This window comes from Gambusia affinis, linkage group LG02 (assembly GCF_019740435.1).
Source record: "Gambusia affinis linkage group LG02, SWU_Gaff_1.0, whole genome shotgun sequence".
Lineage (NCBI taxonomy): Eukaryota > Metazoa > Chordata > Actinopteri > Cyprinodontiformes > Poeciliidae > Gambusia > Gambusia affinis.
In genome coordinates, this window is record NC_057869.1 from 18,386,875 (window position 1) to 18,407,015 (window position 20,141).

Genomic DNA, 20,141 nt, shown 5'->3' on the forward strand with positions numbered 1-20,141 from the left:
TTTCCCTTTGTGTGACTCACTCTCTGCTCTGCTGTGTTGAGATCATGGTCTTCAAGGACAGGTTTAGAAAAATAGGATGGTAGGTAAAGTGCCTCTTTGGGCTGCCGAGTTGCTTTATTCATCTGTTCTGCAAGGTAACATCGACTGAAAAACATCTTTCTTTCAAGAAAACATAGACGTCTTTATTTCTCAGCTATACTTGGAGTTCCTGTGCCAGGTGACTCATTTCACTAAAGAACAATGTCGTGAGAAGATTCACGAGAGGATATTTGTCCAAATGCTTTGAAGTTTCAACTCCCTAACAAATGGATCTGAGCTCCCTCTCATGTGAACACAACCATGGATGCCTTCCTAAATATTGGATGACCTCCTGTGCAACTATCCACTTTTAGAAACTGACATAGGCTACTGCAACAAGATCTGCTGTGGAGGGGTGAACTTATCTGTTCTGGACATGTTTTAAGAATAAAGTTCAAGGACAAGTTCAGAATTACAGTGATTAAAGGCATTAAGTTTTCTCCAAAATAAATTGTAGCTTAGCAGACAGTGTTTAACATTTTTAAAATTCAAGGTTGTTAGTTCTGCGAGATTGGGCAACTTTGCTGCTGGATGCGTCTTAATCCTGTTCACCAATTCTTTGAACTTCATCAGTGAAATCAGTCACACGGGCATTATTCATACTTATTTTCTTTAGATCAATCTAAGGAAGCAATCGGTTAGTGCACTGAAGTTCTGCTGAAGCTCCCCGAAGCAAAGAACTGAGGAGAACATTTTGGCAGGTGTATTGTGTAGCTCATTTATGCAGATCCTGTTTGCCTGACATTCACTCAGTTTGATGTAATATTTATGAAGCTTCATCCCCACCCCTACCTTCAACTCCTTCCTGTTGTCGACCCCCTGCCGAACTGCTCAGCGCCTCAGTAGATGTTGCCAAGAGCCTTACATCTCTTGTGTTGCATGTGAGCTGATGAAACTTCTTAAAATAATAGTAGAAAAGCTTCTTCCTCTTTGTTATGACTTTTGCTATATTTGTAGTATGTATTGTAGTTGAGTTTTTTAATGCAGAGATATTCTGTCGTTTTTATATAAATATTGAATTGAATGTCACATTGCCTTGCTAAAATGCTCATGCCACTTATACTTTTCCACATTTTGTCACATTGCAACCATAAACTTCAGCGTTCTTTGATATATGTGAAACATGCATACTTGCAAAATGAAAGGAAAGCAGTACAATGTTGCTAATATGTTTTCCAAGACAAAATCTGAAAAGTGTGGCATGTACATGTATTCAATCCCCCTGAATCAATAATAAATGTCTTACTCAACAAGCTTCCAGACCTTTGGGGTATTTCTGTACCAGCTTTACAAATCTAAAAAATGAAATGTTTGCCCGTTTCTTTTTTTGCAAGCTAAGTCAGACTGGGTGAAGAGCACATGAAGATCAATGTTTAAGTCTTTTAGTCCAGACCCAAATTCTTTCTTTGGGTCTGTGTGTGTCAACTCATTTGCAGAGTTGACACTCACAGCTCTTTTGCAGCCACTACCAGGTCTTTTAGCTTCACCCATCTTTCCATCAACTCTACTGTCTCTGCTGAAGACAAAAGCCTACCCAACATCCTGCTGCCTTCATGGTTCACTAACCCAACCTGACTTTAAATTTGACCTGTTTGTTGGGTTCCTGTGTTTTCCCAATGTTGTTTGTTCCCTACTTTTCTTTGACAATTCTTTACAGAACACTTATATTTACGCTGAGATTACTTGACTCAGAGTAAGACTGTTTTTAATTATTAAGTCATTTGCATTTTATATTAGTGTGTCAGAGTAATGGGGCAAAATACAAATGCACCCCACTCTTCACAGGTTTCTATTTGGGGAAAAATAATTTTAATCCATGTATTATTTCTCCTCCTCAATCATCCACCACCTTGAGTTGATCCGTCTCATAAAGATCCAATGAAATACATCAAAACTTGTGGTTTTAAAGTGACAAATGTGCAAAAGGTGTATATATGCTTGAACCACAGCTAGAGATGTTGAAACATTAAAAACTGGTTCATTTAATAATAGTAATAAAAAAGAAAACTGTAGGGCTCATTGCTTTAATGTGTTATTTTCCAGCCAGTCCCTTAAACATTAGTGTCTAAGTGCCTTTAATCTGTTTGGTTGCACCCTATTTTTAGTGCAGCCAAAAGAAACAAACCCCTGGCATTCAGTAAATCCTCTCACTACCTAATCGTCTCTATTTTTTCTAGATTTGATGTTGATTTCTGTCCTGCTCATATTATTTTGTCTTTGACACTGAGGTCAAAGAGCTGAGTCCATTGGAATAAAGCATTGTGAAATCTTCCTAGTGCCTCTAATTGATATTGAAATGGTGCTATCCTATTGGTCAGTGTGTTTTGTTGGTAAATTACTTGACCAGAAAAGTGGGGGTGAGTCGTCCACAGTCGCTGAAACCAATCAGACAGAACTTTGTTACAATTTAGAAACAGGTCCTATTTATAGCGGCTTGTTTTTAATATGTTGTGTTTACAAGAGAAGAAGCAATTATCACCCTGTGTAATTACTGTTTTGATTTGTATTTGATAATCAACACTGTGCTGTGCACGCACACGCATACATGCGCTCATACACGCCCCTTCTGTCTCCGTCACGCTCCCTGTTTGTTAGAACAACATGTGGTTCGGGGCTTTACCGTCTTACCCGTATTTTCTTTATAACCCTCCTTTATGTCCTCCTTCTTTTCCCCCTGTTCTCTGTGCTCCTGTTATCTGCTGACCTTGTCCCGTCCCAACGCCTGCCTTCCTGCCTGCCTGCCTGCCTGCTTGCCTTCCTGCCAGAGGGTTCAGAAGGCTGCCAAAATCAAGAAAAAGGCGGTGTGTAATAAACAGAGCACAAGGAAGAGCCTCTGGTCACTCTCCTTCCACTCTCACCTTTTTCCTTTTACATTGCACTTTCGCTTGTCTGTGTGTGTCCTCTTTCACTTCTGTCTCACAGGCCTCATGAAATAAATTGTTGCACAGAGCTCAACAATTTTTGGCCAAGTTCACGTTTTTTCATTCATTCATTTCCGCATTCAGCCGAGTGTAAAGGTGGTTTTGCTCTCCAGTCTGAGATTCTTAGAAAAACTGTTAAGCCTTTTCTGCTAAATATTTTTCATCAAAAAATGTATGAAAAGAATCACAGGTCTTCATTTTAATAATACAGAACAACTGCAGTGATGTGGGATTACATAGTATAAGAACTAGAACACATCTCTAAATTTCCGTCCTACTGCATACTGTATTTATATAATTATCTTCAGAAACCAAGCAGGCTTTGTGATGTTGCTTTGGAAATTTGCTGGGATTGACTTGGTTCTTCTCTCTAGTGTAATATTTTCTGAAGCTCTGGCTACAGCACAAGTTACAAGCAGGGTTGATATACCGTGCCCAAAATTTCACTTTTACATTTTTTTTAGTCCACAATCTGTCTTTCCACAATGCATCAAGCTTCAGCAGAAAAACAATTTACACATCCTTGGTGTTCTACCAAGTCTGCAAGGCAATGATGTTATCAAAACATATATAAAAGTACTAAACAGTAATTTGCATATGTTTAAAGTTAATAAAGTTCCAACAAAAGGGAACTAAAAGGGCAGTTCACTTTTTTATTTATTTGTAAATAAATACAAAAATAAATGAGCTCTCCTTGGTTTGGAATGTTATTATGGAAAATCTACTAATATCTAATAAAATGTAATATTTTAGTAAACTATATATACAGGTAAAAGATTATGCAAGACAATTCATAAAACAAAGTGAAATAAACCAAGCGTGGTAAACTGAGATTAAGTAATTTATTTTGCTGTGGAAAATATATTTGTTTTTGGCAAAACTATGATTGACTACATAATCATTCCTACAAAATAAATTTAGGATTCAGCAACTTGAACAGAAGTTCATGCCTCACAGTTTTAATCCTGATCTGTAAATGTCCACATGTGTTCAGTGAAAATGTCATAGAAAGCTGAGTAGAAAGACCTTTGAAAATCTTTTGTTAAGCAACCCACAGCCTGGAGGAAACCGATTTATACTTTTATAACAGTAATAACCCCCTGTAGATACTGCATGTGATCCAAAGGACATGTTGGTTTTCAGTCTCCTCTAAGAAACAGTCCTAATAATTCAATTAAGATAAAATAAGACCGGAGTTGTTTCTATACTCTTATTCAGATGTGTAAGCTCTCTGTGTGCAAGAACAACCCACTTTTCCTAAAATAAAAGCAGCCTAGAGAATGAGGTTACATTTAAAAGATGATTTCCCAACACCTGTTTGTAACTTTTTCTAATCTGTCCTAGTTTGTGTCCACTTTTCTTTACTCATGGAGGATAAAAAGAAATGAAGTGCTATTCAGAGGCCACTGTCTCAAACAAACTGCTTACCATTTTTAACATGAATGCCTAAACTTTCCTGATATTTGTTTTATTTCTTTTTCAGTCTTGGTTGATTTCAAATGCAAAATACAGTCGTAATTAAACCAGAGCAAATATAATTTTATTAGTCTGCAGCTCACAGTGATTAGAGGGAAATGTATGCCTGCTTGTTCTGCTCTCACTGGTGTAACAGCCAGCTGGTGAGGGCTTAGTGTTAAGCTGTTTCTAGTTTCCGCTCCAGTTCGCCATGCTGGTGCCAGGACAGATGATCTGAGTGGACATCACTGCCAAAACGCTTCCCTCTTTATCGTCACTTGCACATCACCTTTACACTCATAAATCTGTCCATCTGACAAGCAGCTCTCCAACTGGACTCAGCACTGAACATGCATGCAGACACAAACAGGGGTGTCCACAAACATCTGAAACATTTCAAATCACAACTCCTATTTTTGTATGTTCCTCTAGAACGCTGATGGAGATGCTCAGACCCTGACTGAGGTCGATCTGTTTATCTCTACCCAGAGAATCAAAGTGCTCAATGCAGACACACAAGTAAGTACTCCTGTTAAATAAAAGCAGTTGTTTTTCTTGAAGATGCCTTTTGTCAGTTTCACATTGATAAATAACGGAGGAGATGCTGGGATGCACAGAAGTTGAAATAGTTGGAGCTTAGCCACTGCTGCCAGCTGCATCTTATGAAACCACGGCTTTCATTTGTCTAATCTCAAGTCGTCACATTGAGATTTCCCTTTTAAAATTGTTTGCAAACATCTGTCGAGCGTGCCTTTTTTGTGATATTCAAATAAATCAGTGTGTGGAAAAGTAAAAGTAACGTTTGTTCTCCATATTCCTTATCTCAGTTGATCCTAAAAATATTTTTCCACTCACATAAGACACTTTGCACAATATTTTTTTAGAATTATATGGAAACAGCAAATGATTTATTTGCGGCGCTTCAGCCTTTTTCTTGGTTTGGCTGTCAGATTTTAAGTGTGGGCAGCCTCCTAGTAAAAAAACAAAAACATAGAAAATATCGTGCTGCAATGCGGTTTCTGTCTTCCTCCCTTTCCTATATGTTTCCCTCTGGTTCTGGCACTTCTGCAAAATCAATTCAGTCCAAAAAATGTACTTATGTTCTGCAGTTGCAAGCTTTATGTATCCTGCAAGGGTGACTCCTGATTTGGGTTCGTTATTAGAACAAGTCCAAAAGTGGGCTGGAAAAACAGCATCCATTAGATTCATATAATAAAACTGTCACAGAGTTAATGAAATGAAGAAAACTGCAAAGAACTTCAGCGTGTTATTATAAAACATGAACAATTAAAACCTCCTCTGAATAAACACACATTATTTGAAGTCTGCTTCTTCTCCAAATTGCTACTACATTAAAATTTAATGCCTCATGCAATCTATTATACCACACAAGGCTATTATTAGGCTGAGTAAACAAATATCATTACACTATTAGAATAGGCCTAAGTTTGTGTTTTGTTTTGTGGATGTAATATAAGATGAACCAAATCTGCAGATAATCTAATTCAGAGCATATTTTAATTGAGTTGTAATCTATTTATACAGCTTCATGAAAATCAAAAGAAGACATTTTTGAATTCTGTTATCGCTTCTTTTTTCTCATGAATGATGCAGCGTCAAGAAAAATCTATTAATATAATGTAATAATTATCATCATATTTCTTCATAGGGCATACTGTGTATTATAGTAACTGAACTGCATGTAAGCAATTTTAATTAGACACAAATGAATTTCAAATGCATTTTCAACAAGGAACAGCACAAGCATTATGCATTTATTTGCAACTAGATGGATTCAGCATTAGCTGTCTGTTACTTTAATGTTCAGGGCAAAGTTTGCAAATTGAGTCTGACTTGCAATGTTTGGGTTCCTGTGCCCACAGGAAACAATGATGGACAACGCACTGCGCACCATCTCCTACATTGCTGACATCGGGAACATCGTGGTGCTGATGGCAAGGCGGCGGATGCCTCGAACAGCCTCCCAGGACTGTATCGAGACGACACCTGGAGCGCCTGAGGCAAAGAAGCAGTACAAGATGATATGTCATGTCTTTGAATCCGAGGACGTAAGTGACTAAAAAACAGAAATCCGTCCAGATTTGGGGAAGCGTAAGTCTTTCCCAGGCAGTTCCTTTAAGTGTTATGTTTCTTTTACTCCGGGATGCCACTTATATCATATTCAAATGGAGTTTGCTGGGGTTTTGCTTCAAGACGTGATTTGGCTTCCTTAGCCTGAATACAGCGAACGCTATTACATTTCACTGTCATCAGTTCAAAAACATCTCTGTGCACCTCACAATAACTGATCAGAGGAACCCACTGATTTGCATTAATAGTTACTAGCTGGGCACTTTTGATTTCTTTTAATTTATTTATTTTCACCCCATGGAGCTGCTGCCTGCCTCGTTGAAGCAGTTTCAGGAAGTCTTGGCAACAGGAACAATGTTGCACCGAGGAGCCAGCAGCTCAGTTTTCACTGCCAAGTGGTATAAAGGCTGGACTCCAATCTGTCCCCTCTTCATCTAATTTTGCTGCCAGAGTTTTAGTGGAAGTATTCAGCCACTCATCCATCAGTTTAGAAACTGTTTCTCTTGTTGTGGTTTCACTGGCTGCAGCCATCATTTCCTGTTTGGGACTTTTTATCTTGTTTTCTTGGGTAAAATTAATTCACTGAAGCAGCTTGGAACCTCACAGAATCTCCATTTGGTTTCTGTCTGCAAACCTTAAAGGAGGCCTTGTGCTGTTTTCTTGCACACTTAAAAAAATAGTTTTTGTGTTAGCCAGTTTAGCTAATCAAATATTCCACTCAGCTCTTTGAATCTCATCTCCAACAATTTTTAAGTACTAGATTACCTCCAAAAGTAATTATATATATATAGAGAGAGAGATAGAAAGTGTGTATAATATATATAATTACACTCAATAATTTATAAAGATTGTGTGTACAAAAGAGTATGTAACATCTGGCCTGTATGCACACAGCTGTCTAAAAGTCAATAATAAAAGTTAATTTAAAATCAGTCCTAACATGAACAGGAAGCCAGTGAGTGGCTCCATGTCAGCGGTAGGAGTTTGTCCTGCAATTGGTGAGTTGCCAGTTTGATTCCCGCTTTGCCCGCCCCTGTTGTTGTGTCCTTGGGCAAGACACTTCACCCAACTGCTCCACTGCTGTTGGTCAGAGGGCCGATGGGGCAATATGGCGGCCTCGGTTCTGTCAGACTGATGAACATCTGTGGCCAAACCAGTAACTTGCCATCTTGAGTGTGTGAATGTGTGCGTGGAAGAAAACAACTGATTTTATTTGAGAACACTCTGAGGGTTGAAAATCACTATTTAAGTCTGATGTCATTTCATTTTATGAATTAAGATTAGCTGTACCCACTGATAAGGCGGGCTTTGTTTATATGAACAAATTGGACCAAAGACTATTATGATACTGATGAATTCATAACACTGGGGAAATTGAGATTTTGTGGTGAAAATAAGGAATGCTTGATTCAAGAATTTGCTTTTGGAAGCAAAGTGAATGAAGAAAAAAAGGTTTGGATTTAATTCTTGCAATGTGTGTTGAATTCAAGGTGAAACATGAAGATGAGGCGACTGACTTTGTGTGCTGTGTCTGTCTCGTTTGAGGGGATGCTATTGTAAATCATTTGATAATTTTAAAGATCAACGTTTAGTGCATTAATTTTTCCTCAGCGTTGTTTTGCTTAACTGAGTCTCCTTCTAAATAAGGAACATTTATGAGTAAATGTCGTAACTCTATGAGAACAAATAGCTTTGGACAGTAAAAATCAATTCATTTTATGTGTAAACATATTCTTGGCACACTCAAGGATGCTTTTCTGCTTGCTGACAAACTATAGTTTATGTGCAATGCAGTGTGAAAAAAGAAATAACATAAAGCAACCAGGATTTTAAATGATGATATTGTTTTGGCTGTGTGTCACCAGGCTCAGCTCATTGCTCAGTCTATTGGTCAGGCGTTCAGTGTGGCCTACCAGGAGTTTCTGAGAGCCAACGGCATCAACCCAGAGGACCTGAGTCAGAAGGAGTACAGTGACATCATCAACACACAGGAAATGTACAATGATGACCTCATCCACTTCTCCAACTCTGAAAACTGCAAGGAGGTCGGTCGGCGTGAAAGACGTCCATTTTTCTCTGCAGGTGTTTTTATCTCTGTCAGTGCAGGAAACAGAAGCAATAGAGAAATGGCTTGAGATTTTACAAAGTGCAGCACAAATCCCACTTGTTGTAGCTTTTAGCTAATTTGACAGACAAAGAGGCAGATGTTACAGTAAAAATTCACTTGGAGCATGGCAGCTCTTTCTGCTGAAGCATTTCCTCCTCTGTGTCCTGGAGGCTGAAGGAGATTTAGAAGCCATGGAAAATTTCCCCTGATGGCTGCATTGGTACACATGCTATGTTCGAAGCAAATGAGTAATTTGCAATGATGGGGAAACTGGGATATCTTGAAGAAGTATAGCTTCGTAGCCCCTCCTAAATATGCCAAGAATAATTTATTGTCTCAGAGCTTCATGTTTATGTTGGTAGTTTCTGACAGTCAAAACACTGAACAGGAAACAGCAGAGAGAGAGAGCAGAACAAAGGAAAGATTGGTAGACATGACATGTTTAACAAATTTAAAAAATACAAAAAGCATGATTTTATTTAATCTTATCTGTATTTTCTTCATAATGCTTGTATTATACAAATATTTGTACAAGGCTTCTACAAGAACCTGAAAATTTTAATTGTTTATTAGTTTTAATATATATATTTTTTCATAAACAAGGGTAACAAAAAAAGCGAAAAAGCTAAATGGGATTTGAAAAACCAAGTCAAACTATAAATGCAGTAAAATATTGATAGAGATGATTAACTTATAAATAATAACTATGTTAACAGATACATTAATCATTTATATTGAAACTACTTTATAAGAAAATGTAACAGGATAGTCTCCAAATAAATGTTAAAAAGCTGCTAACGGGGGCAAAGCACGACCCACATATTGAGGCCTTATTCCTCGTGGCGGTGGTCGCAGGTTCGATTCCCAGCCTGGTGACATTTACTGCATATCTTCCCCCTCTCTGATTACCCTGTTTCCTGTCAAACTACTTTCAAATAAAGGCCACCAGAGCCAACAAAACTTAAAAAAAAATAAATAAATCTGCTAACTTACTCTGAGAGATAAGAGAATATGTTTTATTTTGCAAATGGTTTTCTGTAAAACAAATTTGTTTGAACATGAGGGAATTTAATCTGCAAGGAGCTTCACATATTACATATTCTTGGAAGTGATTTGTGAAGGATGACAATGCTTCCAAAATGAAACAATAAATAATAATAAATAATAAATAAGATCAGGAACACAGACTTTAATAATGCAGCTCTGACTGGCTTATAACCAGCAACTAAATACATCGGAGAGGGTAAGTGTGAATAAATGGCAGAAGAATAAGAAAATAACAAAAGCCAGAACACATGATTGGAGCTAAAAGAAATACGGACAAATTCCAGCAAATTAAAGAACATGATATTAACATAGTGACTGTGGTGTAAAATGACAGTTTTTACTCTGAGACTGCCACTTCAAGGTTTCGCAGTGACCCAATTACAGACCCAGGATGCGTATGATAGAAGGTTAGCCATGACCAGGTCTCAAGTTCACTACTGTTTTTTTCTGGCCACTGTAGACCATGAACACACCACAAAAGCTGAGGTTTTGGTGATGCTCTGATCCAGTTTATTAATCAAAACAGTTTGCTGCCTATCAATTTGGTTAAAATCCGTTACATATTTACTGCCTCATAAATCCCACCAGCTATCAGGTGCCACTGTTATGAAATAATCTGTCTTATTGACCTCACTTATCAGTAATGCTATGTGGTGTTAGATTTGTGTATTCAAATGAACAATAAGCTGTACAGTAAATTAATTTTTATTATGTTATAGATCAAGTGCCCTAGAAATATATTATGTAATTTAAGCAAATAAATAAAAAATACTAAATTACTAAAACTCTAAGTAATTATCAGTAGATTCAATAAGGTTTAATACATCCCTGATAGCTTGTTTGGGATGTGTATCCACTGCATGGGAGTAGGACAAAATGACTTCAATAGTTTTAAGATAATGACAACACCATATTGTTTAGCTGGTTAACACCTAAAACTCTCCAAATATATGCATTTGCTAATATTAAACTTTTATTATAGACATATTCAAATCGGGGCTGCACAGTGCTGCAATTGGTAGCACTGGGTCTTGGGTTCGAGTCCCGGCCCGGGGTCTTTCTGCACGGAGTTTGCATGTTCTCCCTGTGCATGCGTGGGTTCTCCCCGGGTTCTCCGGCTTCCTCCCACAGTCCAAAAACATGACTGTCAGGTTAATTGGTTTCTCTAAATTCTCCCTAGGTGTGAGTGTGTGTGTGAATGGTTGTTTGTCCTGTATGTCTCTGTGTTGCCCTGCGACAGACTGGCATCCTGTCCATGTTGCACCCCGCCTCTCGCCTAGAACGTTAGCTGGAGATAGGCAGCAGCAACCCTCCTGACTCCACTAGGGACAAAAGGTGAACAGAAAATGGATGGATGGATGGATATTCAGATCGTACTAATCGTAAAGGGGGCCTCGACTCTGCACTGGGGATAAGTGTAAACATGCTAAATCAATCTAAACATGAAGCTCTGGACAAAGTTATAAATCTTTTTATACAATTTCTACTTATATTTTCATGTGCGGTAAACTTCAAAATGCCTTTTTTGCATTTATATGTTGGTGTTTTGGCTCAAGGGTCAGAAGAGAGAATCCATTTCTAAATAAATCCTCACAGACAGCAGCTTCCATCACAATGTAAACTAATCCAACAGGTTTAGGAGATTTAAGTACATCGCTACAGTAATGTAACATTTCTATGAATCCAGTGTGTAGGGCTCTGATTTGGAACCTTACCAGCAACAGTCTTATGTAACCAGAGATATTAATCCTCTGCTGAATAAAGAGTATTGCTAAATCGCTGTTTTATCATTTCAGTTGGGAGCTTTGTTGTTTTACCAAAAGTCCCAGCTCTAAATCCTGACAGCGAGCTTGGAAATGTCAATTGTCTGTTGCTGTGTACATTAATGAGTTCCTCTCACATTTTTACATAATTTGTTGGTAATGACGTAAAGCTGTGATAGTTCCTGCAAATTTCTGAAGGTGAAAAAAAAAAAAACAGCAGGCAATTATCTTATTTTGAATGCCTCTGTGATCAGATATACAATTTAACATAAGTTGCTCAACTCTCTGTGACCTTCTGTGATGCAGTTTTAATTGGCAGAGATACGTTTCTGCTCCCAATGAAGCCTGAAAATTTACCAAAGAGGTGTCTTTCCACAGCTGGTGTTGGAGAAGAGTAAAGGGGAGATCTTGGGTGTGGTGATCGTGGAGTCCGGCTGGGGCTCCATTCTGCCAACTGTTATCCTGGCCAACATGATGAACGGCGGTCCAGCAGCTCGCTCTGGCAAGCTCAGCATCGGAGACCAGATCATGTCCATCAACAACACCAGCCTCGTGGGGCTGCCACTCGCCACCTGTCAGGGAATCATTAAGGTGCGAGGCATTTCGTACTTTGTCTTAAATAAACTTTCAAGAAGATAAATAAGCATTCATTTGTGTGTGTTTCTTGGGTAAAGGGCTTAAAGAACCAGGTCCAGGTGAAAATGAACATTGTCAGCTGCCCTCCGGTCACCACGGTTCTCATCAAGAGACCTGACTTGAAGTATCAGCTGGGTTTCAGCGTCCAGAATGGCATAGTGAGTTTTCACAATGTTTACACATTTTTGTCTTATATTCCTGCATAGAAAATGCTTACATTGAGCACACTGTAAGCAGGTGTATCTGCTAAATATCTCCCTTTTTGTATTTGATACATTGTAGAAACACACCCGGTTTTGCAGTCGCTCTGTTTCTGCCTCATGCGACTGCATTTTACTTACGATGAATTGTCTTGCGTGCGCTCTGTCCTGAAGATATGCAGCCTGATGCGGGGAGGCATCGCTGAGCGAGGCGGGGTCCGTGTGGGTCACAGGATTATAGAGATCAACGGCCAGAGTGTGGTGGCCACGGCACACGAGAAGATTGTTCAGGCGCTCTCCAACTCAGTTGGCGAGGTTAAACTGATGCACAAACACAAACACATGCAGAAAAGGATTATAACTTCCACGTGCAGTTTTAGCTCAGCTGCTGCTATATATTTGGAAGATAATTTTCACAAGAATATCCTGTAGTAAGGGAGAGTATACAAGATATGCTCATAGAGGGCCAAAAAGGGCCACAGTTTCTAAATAAACAATTTGCTAAATGTATACCTATTCTTCTACAAAAGGATGAAGTGTTTCATATGTTTGTACTTTGGTTTTCATTTGCTACTATTTTTTATCATTTCTTTATTATAGTATATGAATGTACATCAAAGAAGATTACTTTAAACCACTGATTGTCACAAAACTACAATACCTGCTGGGTATGAACGGACGAACAGTTAGTACAAAACGTGTTGTGGTAAATGGCTCCGCTTTATATTAAAACTCCAAATGTACAAAATGGATGGAAGAAATGATTAGCATGTAACTAAAACATATTGCTGTTGTCCAAACTCATTGTTGTTTCCCTCATCCCTCTAGATCCATATGAAGACGATGCCGGCCGCCATGTTCAGGCTTCTAACAGGACAGGAGACGCCCATGTACATATGAGCAGCTGAGATTCATGTCCACGAAGGACAGGAAGACGTTCATTTGTCTTGCAGCGAAAACTACTAGCAGATTAGCCACCAGGAGGACGATCACGCCTCCCCACTGATCCCTTTTTCCCCAAATTTTGAACTGTTTGGGCTGAAGACTTCAATTCTTTGACATTTCTCACTTGTCTGTGACTAACATGCAACTGCTATTTAACTACAGATTTTCTCATCCTTCTGATCAGCTGAAGAGGAAGCATGTGTGCGTGTGCGTGTATGGGTGTGTGTGTGTGTGTATTTATTTGTCCTGTTTGTGATTCTTTTTTGTCCTTCCAGTGAAACAGTGTGGACAGTTACTGTTTGAATGTGCCACAGTTTATTTTTTTTAAATTCATATAATGCAATATACTCATCCTAAACTTTTTTGTATGGTTCCGCTGATGATTTATTTCCCATGTAAATACACAATTTGCAAATTTTGCGAGGGAAGGCGGCTGCCGTGGCGACAGCAGAGCCAGCATCTGCACTGTAAATATTTCCTGAGATGGAGGCAGACCACAAAGGTGGCAAAGGCACAAATACATCTGAGATATCATATTAGTTTCCAGTGAAAAGGGTGAGGATTTATGTGTTTGAAAATGCCGAGCTAATGTACTGTACATGTGAATCAAACCAATGCTCCCAGCAGAGGTTTATGGGAGAAACGCCATATCCTAAGTTCAAGGCAATACACAAAATTCAACCTCGAAAAAAAAAAAAGTCTTTTTTAAATTACATGTACATTTCACCATCAAAAAAGTTTGAAACTGCATTAATTTTTCTTTGAGGTACATGAGGTCACATGTATGAATGATGTTGTTTTGTTTGTGCGCTCACCTCCTGTATGCTCATCTTTGGAGTTCTGACTGAAGCTCATGCTTACTAATGAGTGGACCGTGAATGTAAATGTGTTACGTGAGCTGTCGCATTGCCATCTGCAGTATTAGAATGTCTGTACATAAAAATAGAAATTGTCTAGTGTTGTGCTCACGTTAAGGAACAAAACACACAAGTCTCTGCAAACATCCACCAGACTTTACGTTGGACTCCAGGCTTCAGGGGAAACAAAGCGAAACAGAAAGACGTGAATCACATGCTGACAGGGAAAAAAAGCTCTTGCCATGGAGTAACGGTCTATCAACGCATTGTAGTAAATTTTACCCGTATGACATTATCTGTGTGCATGCCTCGTAAAAGTAGCTTCTCATGTCATTGTGGCAAAACAATAAAATACTGAGCTAAACCTAGATTTATTCATTTATTTATTTATTGAATGAATGAAATGCACTAAAGATTTCATCTTTTTTTTTGTTATAATGATAATAATTAGATTATAACAACCATCGATGGTGCCAGTAAACAACATATGTACAGATTCCAACAACTTTTCATAGCATTAATAAAATGTGCCTCTTAGTCAAGATCTCGGGGAAAGTTGTAACATAATCCTTCTAAAGTTAAATAAAAATAATCCCAGCAATAGGTAGGTTTGATATGTTAGTAGAGGGAACAAATAGTAATTCCAAACATATTGGCTTTCATTTGTTGTTGTAGGAAAAACTTCATGGACAACAAAAAAGAAAAAAAAAATAAAGTAGACCATGTGAAATAATAATAATAATAATAATAATAATAATAATAATAATAATAATAATAATAATAATAATAATAATAACTTAATAGACAGTGAATCTTTAAAATGCAAAGATATTAAGGTGAAGAGAAACACTTGAAGCAACAATAGAAGGAGATAATTCTGGGCTTTTTCCTTTTACTGAGTATCTATAGTTAAGATGTTGTCTTTTAATTTTTCCAAGAATGTTTCTTTTGACTGGAAGTAATATCAAAGACTCCAAACCAAACATACATTTTAACTGAATGAAAATATTTTTTGCATCTAAATTTTGGGCTTCACTATATACACAAAGAAAGGACCAAGCTGCATAGCTGGAAAAAGAATATCCGAAAACTATTAATAATACAGTTGCTGCAAAGTGAGAATAAACGCTGAGTATTAATACATGTTAAAAAATATTACCTCCTCATCTGGGTCTGAACTGGCAAACTGGAAGAAAAAAGAAAAAAGTCCCTTTTTTTTGTCAAGTCTCAGAATTGTGGATGGATTATTTACACATTCTGTTTTGCTTCTTGACTCCCACCCATCTTCAAATGTTGACTTTGGCGAATTACATGTGCTCAAGTAAATAAGAAGTCTATATTGAATCTGTGTATGTTGAACTGTCCATGAGTGCAAGCTTTTATTTACCGTTTGCCAACTAGTTCCCAAAACACTGCAAAGTAATCATTTTTATGGTGAGTTTGTTTATAGAGCCTCCGAGCTTCAAACAAAAGAAGGTAGTAAAAATAAGGGAAAAATACAAATATTTTACCGATTTTGTAAAATGTATAGGATCAAGGAATTAAGATGGTGCTTCCATAAAAGTTACTTGTAGGTGTCTTTATTTTATCACCTTCTAGTGCTAAAACACTTGCATTTTCTTTTTAAAGTATCTTGCATCTTCAAATAATAAACTTTGTACTTTTTTGTTGTACATATAAAAGCCCAGGCACAGTAAAAGAGCATCACATGTTCAAACTTTTTGCCTTGACCACTTAAAAATAATAAAAAAATATATATTCTTGCGTCATTAACATTCCTGCTGCTCTAAATTTACAGATTTATTACAACAATTTGCAACTGGCATTTCCTGGTACTATTTGTGTCTAATCACTATTTTCTAAGCCTGTAGTGCCCCCTAATGTCGAAGCATTAGTAGTACATGTTACACAGAAAAAAAAGAGAACTTTTTTATCTTACATTAATTTTTTTTTTAAAAAGGTTATTATTCTAAAATAGCATATCACATTTTGTAAATTATACATACATAGATGCCGCTGTCAGAGGCCTGATCAACTATAATTAACCCGTACAATCTAAAGATAAACATATGATAAACAGCTTCCAGCTGTCGTTCACAGTGCTGCGATTAATGCTTCTTTCTTTGAAGTTGTTTTGTTTTGTTGTCTTTCTGAGGCCAGAGTCCTCTTTGTGCCTGTCTGTCACGCTCAGTCGATCTCAGCAGAATGCTCCGCCGAAGGGGGTCGGTTCAAGGGTTCTGGTCGTTTTTGTCACACTTTAACATGACCTTTATCCCAAGACCCTGACGTGTGGTCTCGAAGGCCTGCACTGCCTGCTCCAGTGGAAAGCGGTGGGTCACAAGGGGCTTCACATCCACTTTGCCTGATGACAACATGGCGATAGCCATCGGCCAACTGTAACAAAACCACATGAATGTTTGCTTCTCTCTGACTCCAGCTAATAATCTTGGACCAACGGTGGACCAATTCTTTCTGCACTATACATTAATATTTACAGGAGAAGAGAAGCAGTACATATTTTCTCACGTGTTGCAGTAGCGGAAGACTCCTCTGATGTCCACTTCTCTCACAGCAGCATTGACCAGGGGAACGGTAGTCATCGGAGCGCCAAGGCCCACCAGCATCACCACACCGCCTGAACATGTTGCCTAACAGAAAGTTGAATTGAATTATTTTACGAACCTAATGACATCAAAGTTATGTGGTGTTTGTAGCTCAAACTTGAAGAGATAAAAGCAGACAACAGACAGCGAGGAAGACATTTCATAACACGGTTGGCTGATATTTAACATTTTAACTTTCAAAGGGAGACAGAAATGCCAAGTTTCCAAGTCATTTTCAATCTTAAGTTAAATGTTTTAGTTCCAATATGAAATTAAACTAGAATAAGATCTCTGCAACACAAGTGGGTCAAATGAAATCTTATCAGTTGGTCCATGTCAGAAAGTGATAAGAAATCTTTGTTCTCCTTTCAGATATGATTGTGTTGTTATAACTTATGATTCCACAAGGTTATTTACATAAAGGGCAGTTTGGATGCAGCTCTCCACTCCAGTGCATTCAATGGTGATTTGAGGCTGGGCTCCCAGGATTTCTTCGACTTTCTTTGCCAGCTGCTGCGCTCCATCGTCCTTCTTCACTGTCAGCTGAAAGTCTGCGCCTATCTCCTTGGCCACGCCCAGGCGCTCTGCAAAGAGATCTAAACACAGCTGTGGGTGTTCAAAAGCAGTTCTGAGGATTTTTACCATCTTTTCTGAAATTTACTAGGTCCGTTTGGGTTGTTGTTACCAGTGATGATGACTTTTGAGGCCCCCATTGCCTTGGCTACAATCAAGCTAACCAATCCAATGGGTCCTATAGGAAAGGAGACATATTGACGCTGCCAAGTTAACTTTCAACTCTAAATGTTTATGAGCTTTATTTTTCAAGATAGCATCAAGTACAGTTACAAACCAGATTTTACATGCAGCATATAAAAGGTGTATGACCTTTTCTTGTTCCAGTCGCAAAATAAATCAGACTAAACCTTTCCTTCTTAGGTTAGTTAGGAATGCTAAAATTATCCTTGTTGCTAAAAGCCACAATAATAAGAGGAATATTTAAATATTCTGACACTTTCCTCAAAATCAGAAGTTCAAATAAACAAAGATTTCTGTTCTTTTAAACAATTTTGGAAATCAAAAATGATGATGTCATTTTGTTGTGGGTTTCCAGTTGTTAAATAAAAAAAAAAAAAAGTTTACTGGACACTTGTAACCTGCTAAAGCCTGGTTCCTCTTTTGGTACAATGTCCAGAGGCCTGAATGTACTACATTCATCTGTTCAAAAAATGATATAAAAGTATAAACAATACTGGGATGTCCAGCCGTCGAAGGAGACAGGTTCAGCCAAATCTCCATATAACTATTAAAAAGAGCTTGTGAAAGGATATAAAAAAATGAAAGACCACATTTTACCATATTCTAAGAAGATATATGTAAATGTCTGAATCTGAAGAAGTAAAAAACATAAAACGTTCAAAAAAATATGTCATTCATTATTTTGGCATTTATCATATAGAAAAAGGTTAGTCTGATTTAATGCCAGCCAATATGGGAAAAGAATAATATTATTTTTTATGTAGTGTATTTTATTATCTAGTTTCTATCTAATATTGAAGAAAAAGCCCCTTGCAGTATATTAAGGTTTTTTACTCCTCCTAACTTTTTAATCTGGATGTGCTAATAAGACTCCTAACCTGAAAAGGCATATTGGGACAGTCAGTTTGCATCATTCGCAACATTCCATTGCAGTTTCTCATCAGTGGAATTTTACTACCAAAGTGTGCAATAATAATGGTCCGTGCTCAATTTCACCTGCACCACAGATGAGTACAGTGCTGCCGAGGGTGACGCCGGCCCGGCGACAGGCATGAATCCCCACAGAGAGAGGTTCGATGAGCGCCCCCTCCTCAAATGTGACATTATCAGGCAACCTGTGCAGACACACAGAAACAGATAAGACAGAAAGCACATGCAGAGATTAGGCAACAGAGTCAGCTACTGCTGAGTTATGAGGTAATAGTTGAGGCAAGGTTTTGTAATGAAAAAGCAAATACTTGTAGCAGAAGTTGGCGTTGTGAGTGTAATATCGGCACAGGTTTCCATCGTCAGGCGGCGTGGCACAGAAGAAGATGGTGGGGGACAAGTTATACTGTCCTCTTTTGAAGAACTCATCCGTGTCACGGGGCACACCAGGCTCAATGGCCACCCTATCACCTGGAAAGTTACAATTTCGCTTGTCATGTAGCTATCAATATGTGAATTGATAAGAGTACAATAAAAGATAAACCTGCTGTTTGAAGAGCAGTACAAATTTTACAGACTGTTAGAAGGGTTATAGATATCGATCTTTAAAAAGTATGAATTTAAGACGTAGTGTTAAATAGAAATGTAGGTTTAATTTGATGAGCAAACAGTGCCTTTATATCATGTGACTCATGGCTTGACATTAATGTAGTTTCACCTGGTTTAAGGTGTGTGACTGCTGACCCGACCTTCACCACTCGCCCTGCAGCTTCGTGGCCCAGCACCATTGGTTTTTTCAGCACAAAGTCCCCAATTCGGCCATGCTGCCAGTAGTGCACGTCTGACCCACAGATTCCCACTGAGTGCATCTGGAGCAACACCTCTAAACACCAAACAAGACAAGAAGGACTAAGAGGACACACGTTATTTCTTTATGACTAATTTGATACCAGATCTCTTAGTGGCTTTAAATCTATTTTTGACTCAATATTGTTTTTTGGGCCAAACTTTCAACTTATAAAGCAGGAATTTATTACATCAAATCTTGACACAATTTCAAAGATCTATGATTAAGCAGCTCAAAATATGTCCATAGATGATAAACAGAGTAAATCACGCCATTCAGGGAACATTAAAGGATTTCATTATTCAAGATTAGCTTGACTATTGCATTGGATTAACTCACTGCTTATGTGTAATAACGGCAAAGAGCAACATGTGCTCTTGTTTACCATTAGGTCCTGGCTCGGGAATCGGACGGTTTTCCTGTTAAAGACACAATAATCTGTAACTTATTTTTGCACAATTTGTAACTGTGACGTTTTTGGTGAAAGTTTGTGTTCGGTTTCTTACGATCCTGAGGTCTCCCTTAGCATACAACACCACGGACAAATTTTCCTCAGCCATGATAGACAGGGAGGACGGAAAAAAACACACGAGAGTCCAAAGAACTGTGCAACCTGTGCTCAGCTCGCCAGTGTTGAGGTACAAATGGGTCAGGCAACTGGAAGCGGGCCGGAACCATAACAAAGCACTGGATTGGTCGAAAAACCTTGGAATGAACCATTTGCACAGTAACGGAGGTGGACGAGGTGGTCGCTACCATGCCATTTTATTCTTAAAATCTTAAAATATTTCATATATTAAAACATGTAGAAATATTTTTGATTTTGGATAAATACATTAGCATTAGTGGTTACCTAAATTCATGCCATTAAAGCGATGTTATTTTATTAGCTACCTACGTCAGCACCC

General features: G+C 38.1%; 2 protein-coding genes across 5 annotated transcripts in view; one reads left to right on the forward strand and one right to left on the reverse strand.

The window, feature by feature from the left end:
* Window positions 1–14,464, forward strand: part of apba2b (amyloid beta (A4) precursor protein-binding, family A, member 2b) — a 49,383-nt gene extending 34,919 nt beyond the window's left edge. For 2 of the 4 annotated variants that reach the window (XM_044100231.1, XM_044100240.1), the window contains 8 exons: window positions 2,844–2,879; window positions 4,887–4,973; window positions 6,338–6,523; window positions 8,411–8,590; window positions 11,841–12,053; window positions 12,137–12,256; window positions 12,473–12,613; window positions 13,127–14,464. In XM_044100231.1, coding sequence (XP_043956166.1) covers window positions 2,844–2,879; window positions 4,887–4,973; window positions 6,338–6,523; window positions 8,411–8,590; window positions 11,841–12,053; window positions 12,137–12,256; window positions 12,473–12,613; window positions 13,127–13,198 — 1,035 coding nt within the window. In that variant the 3' untranslated portion in view covers window positions 13,199–14,464. The remainder of the gene's footprint in view (window positions 1–2,843; window positions 2,880–4,886; window positions 4,974–6,337; window positions 6,524–8,410; window positions 8,591–11,840; window positions 12,054–12,136; window positions 12,257–12,472; window positions 12,614–13,126) is intronic. The other 2 variants (XM_044100257.1, XM_044100249.1) reach the window with 1 other exon arrangement.
* Window positions 14,465–15,664: 1,200 nt separating this feature from the next.
* On the reverse strand, window positions 15,665–19,996 carry sord (sorbitol dehydrogenase). The gene is made up of 9 exons (XM_044100292.1): window positions 19,740–19,996; window positions 19,619–19,652; window positions 19,105–19,269; window positions 18,698–18,857; window positions 18,456–18,574; window positions 17,389–17,454; window positions 17,121–17,299; window positions 16,627–16,748; window positions 15,665–16,494 (listed from the first exon to the last, which is right to left on the reverse strand). The coding sequence occupies exons 1-9, from the start codon at window positions 19,791–19,793 to the stop codon at window positions 16,329–16,331; spliced, it is 1,065 nt and encodes a 354-aa protein (XP_043956227.1). The 5' UTR covers window positions 19,794–19,996; the 3' UTR covers window positions 15,665–16,328.
* Window positions 19,997–20,141: the final 145 nt, after the last annotated feature.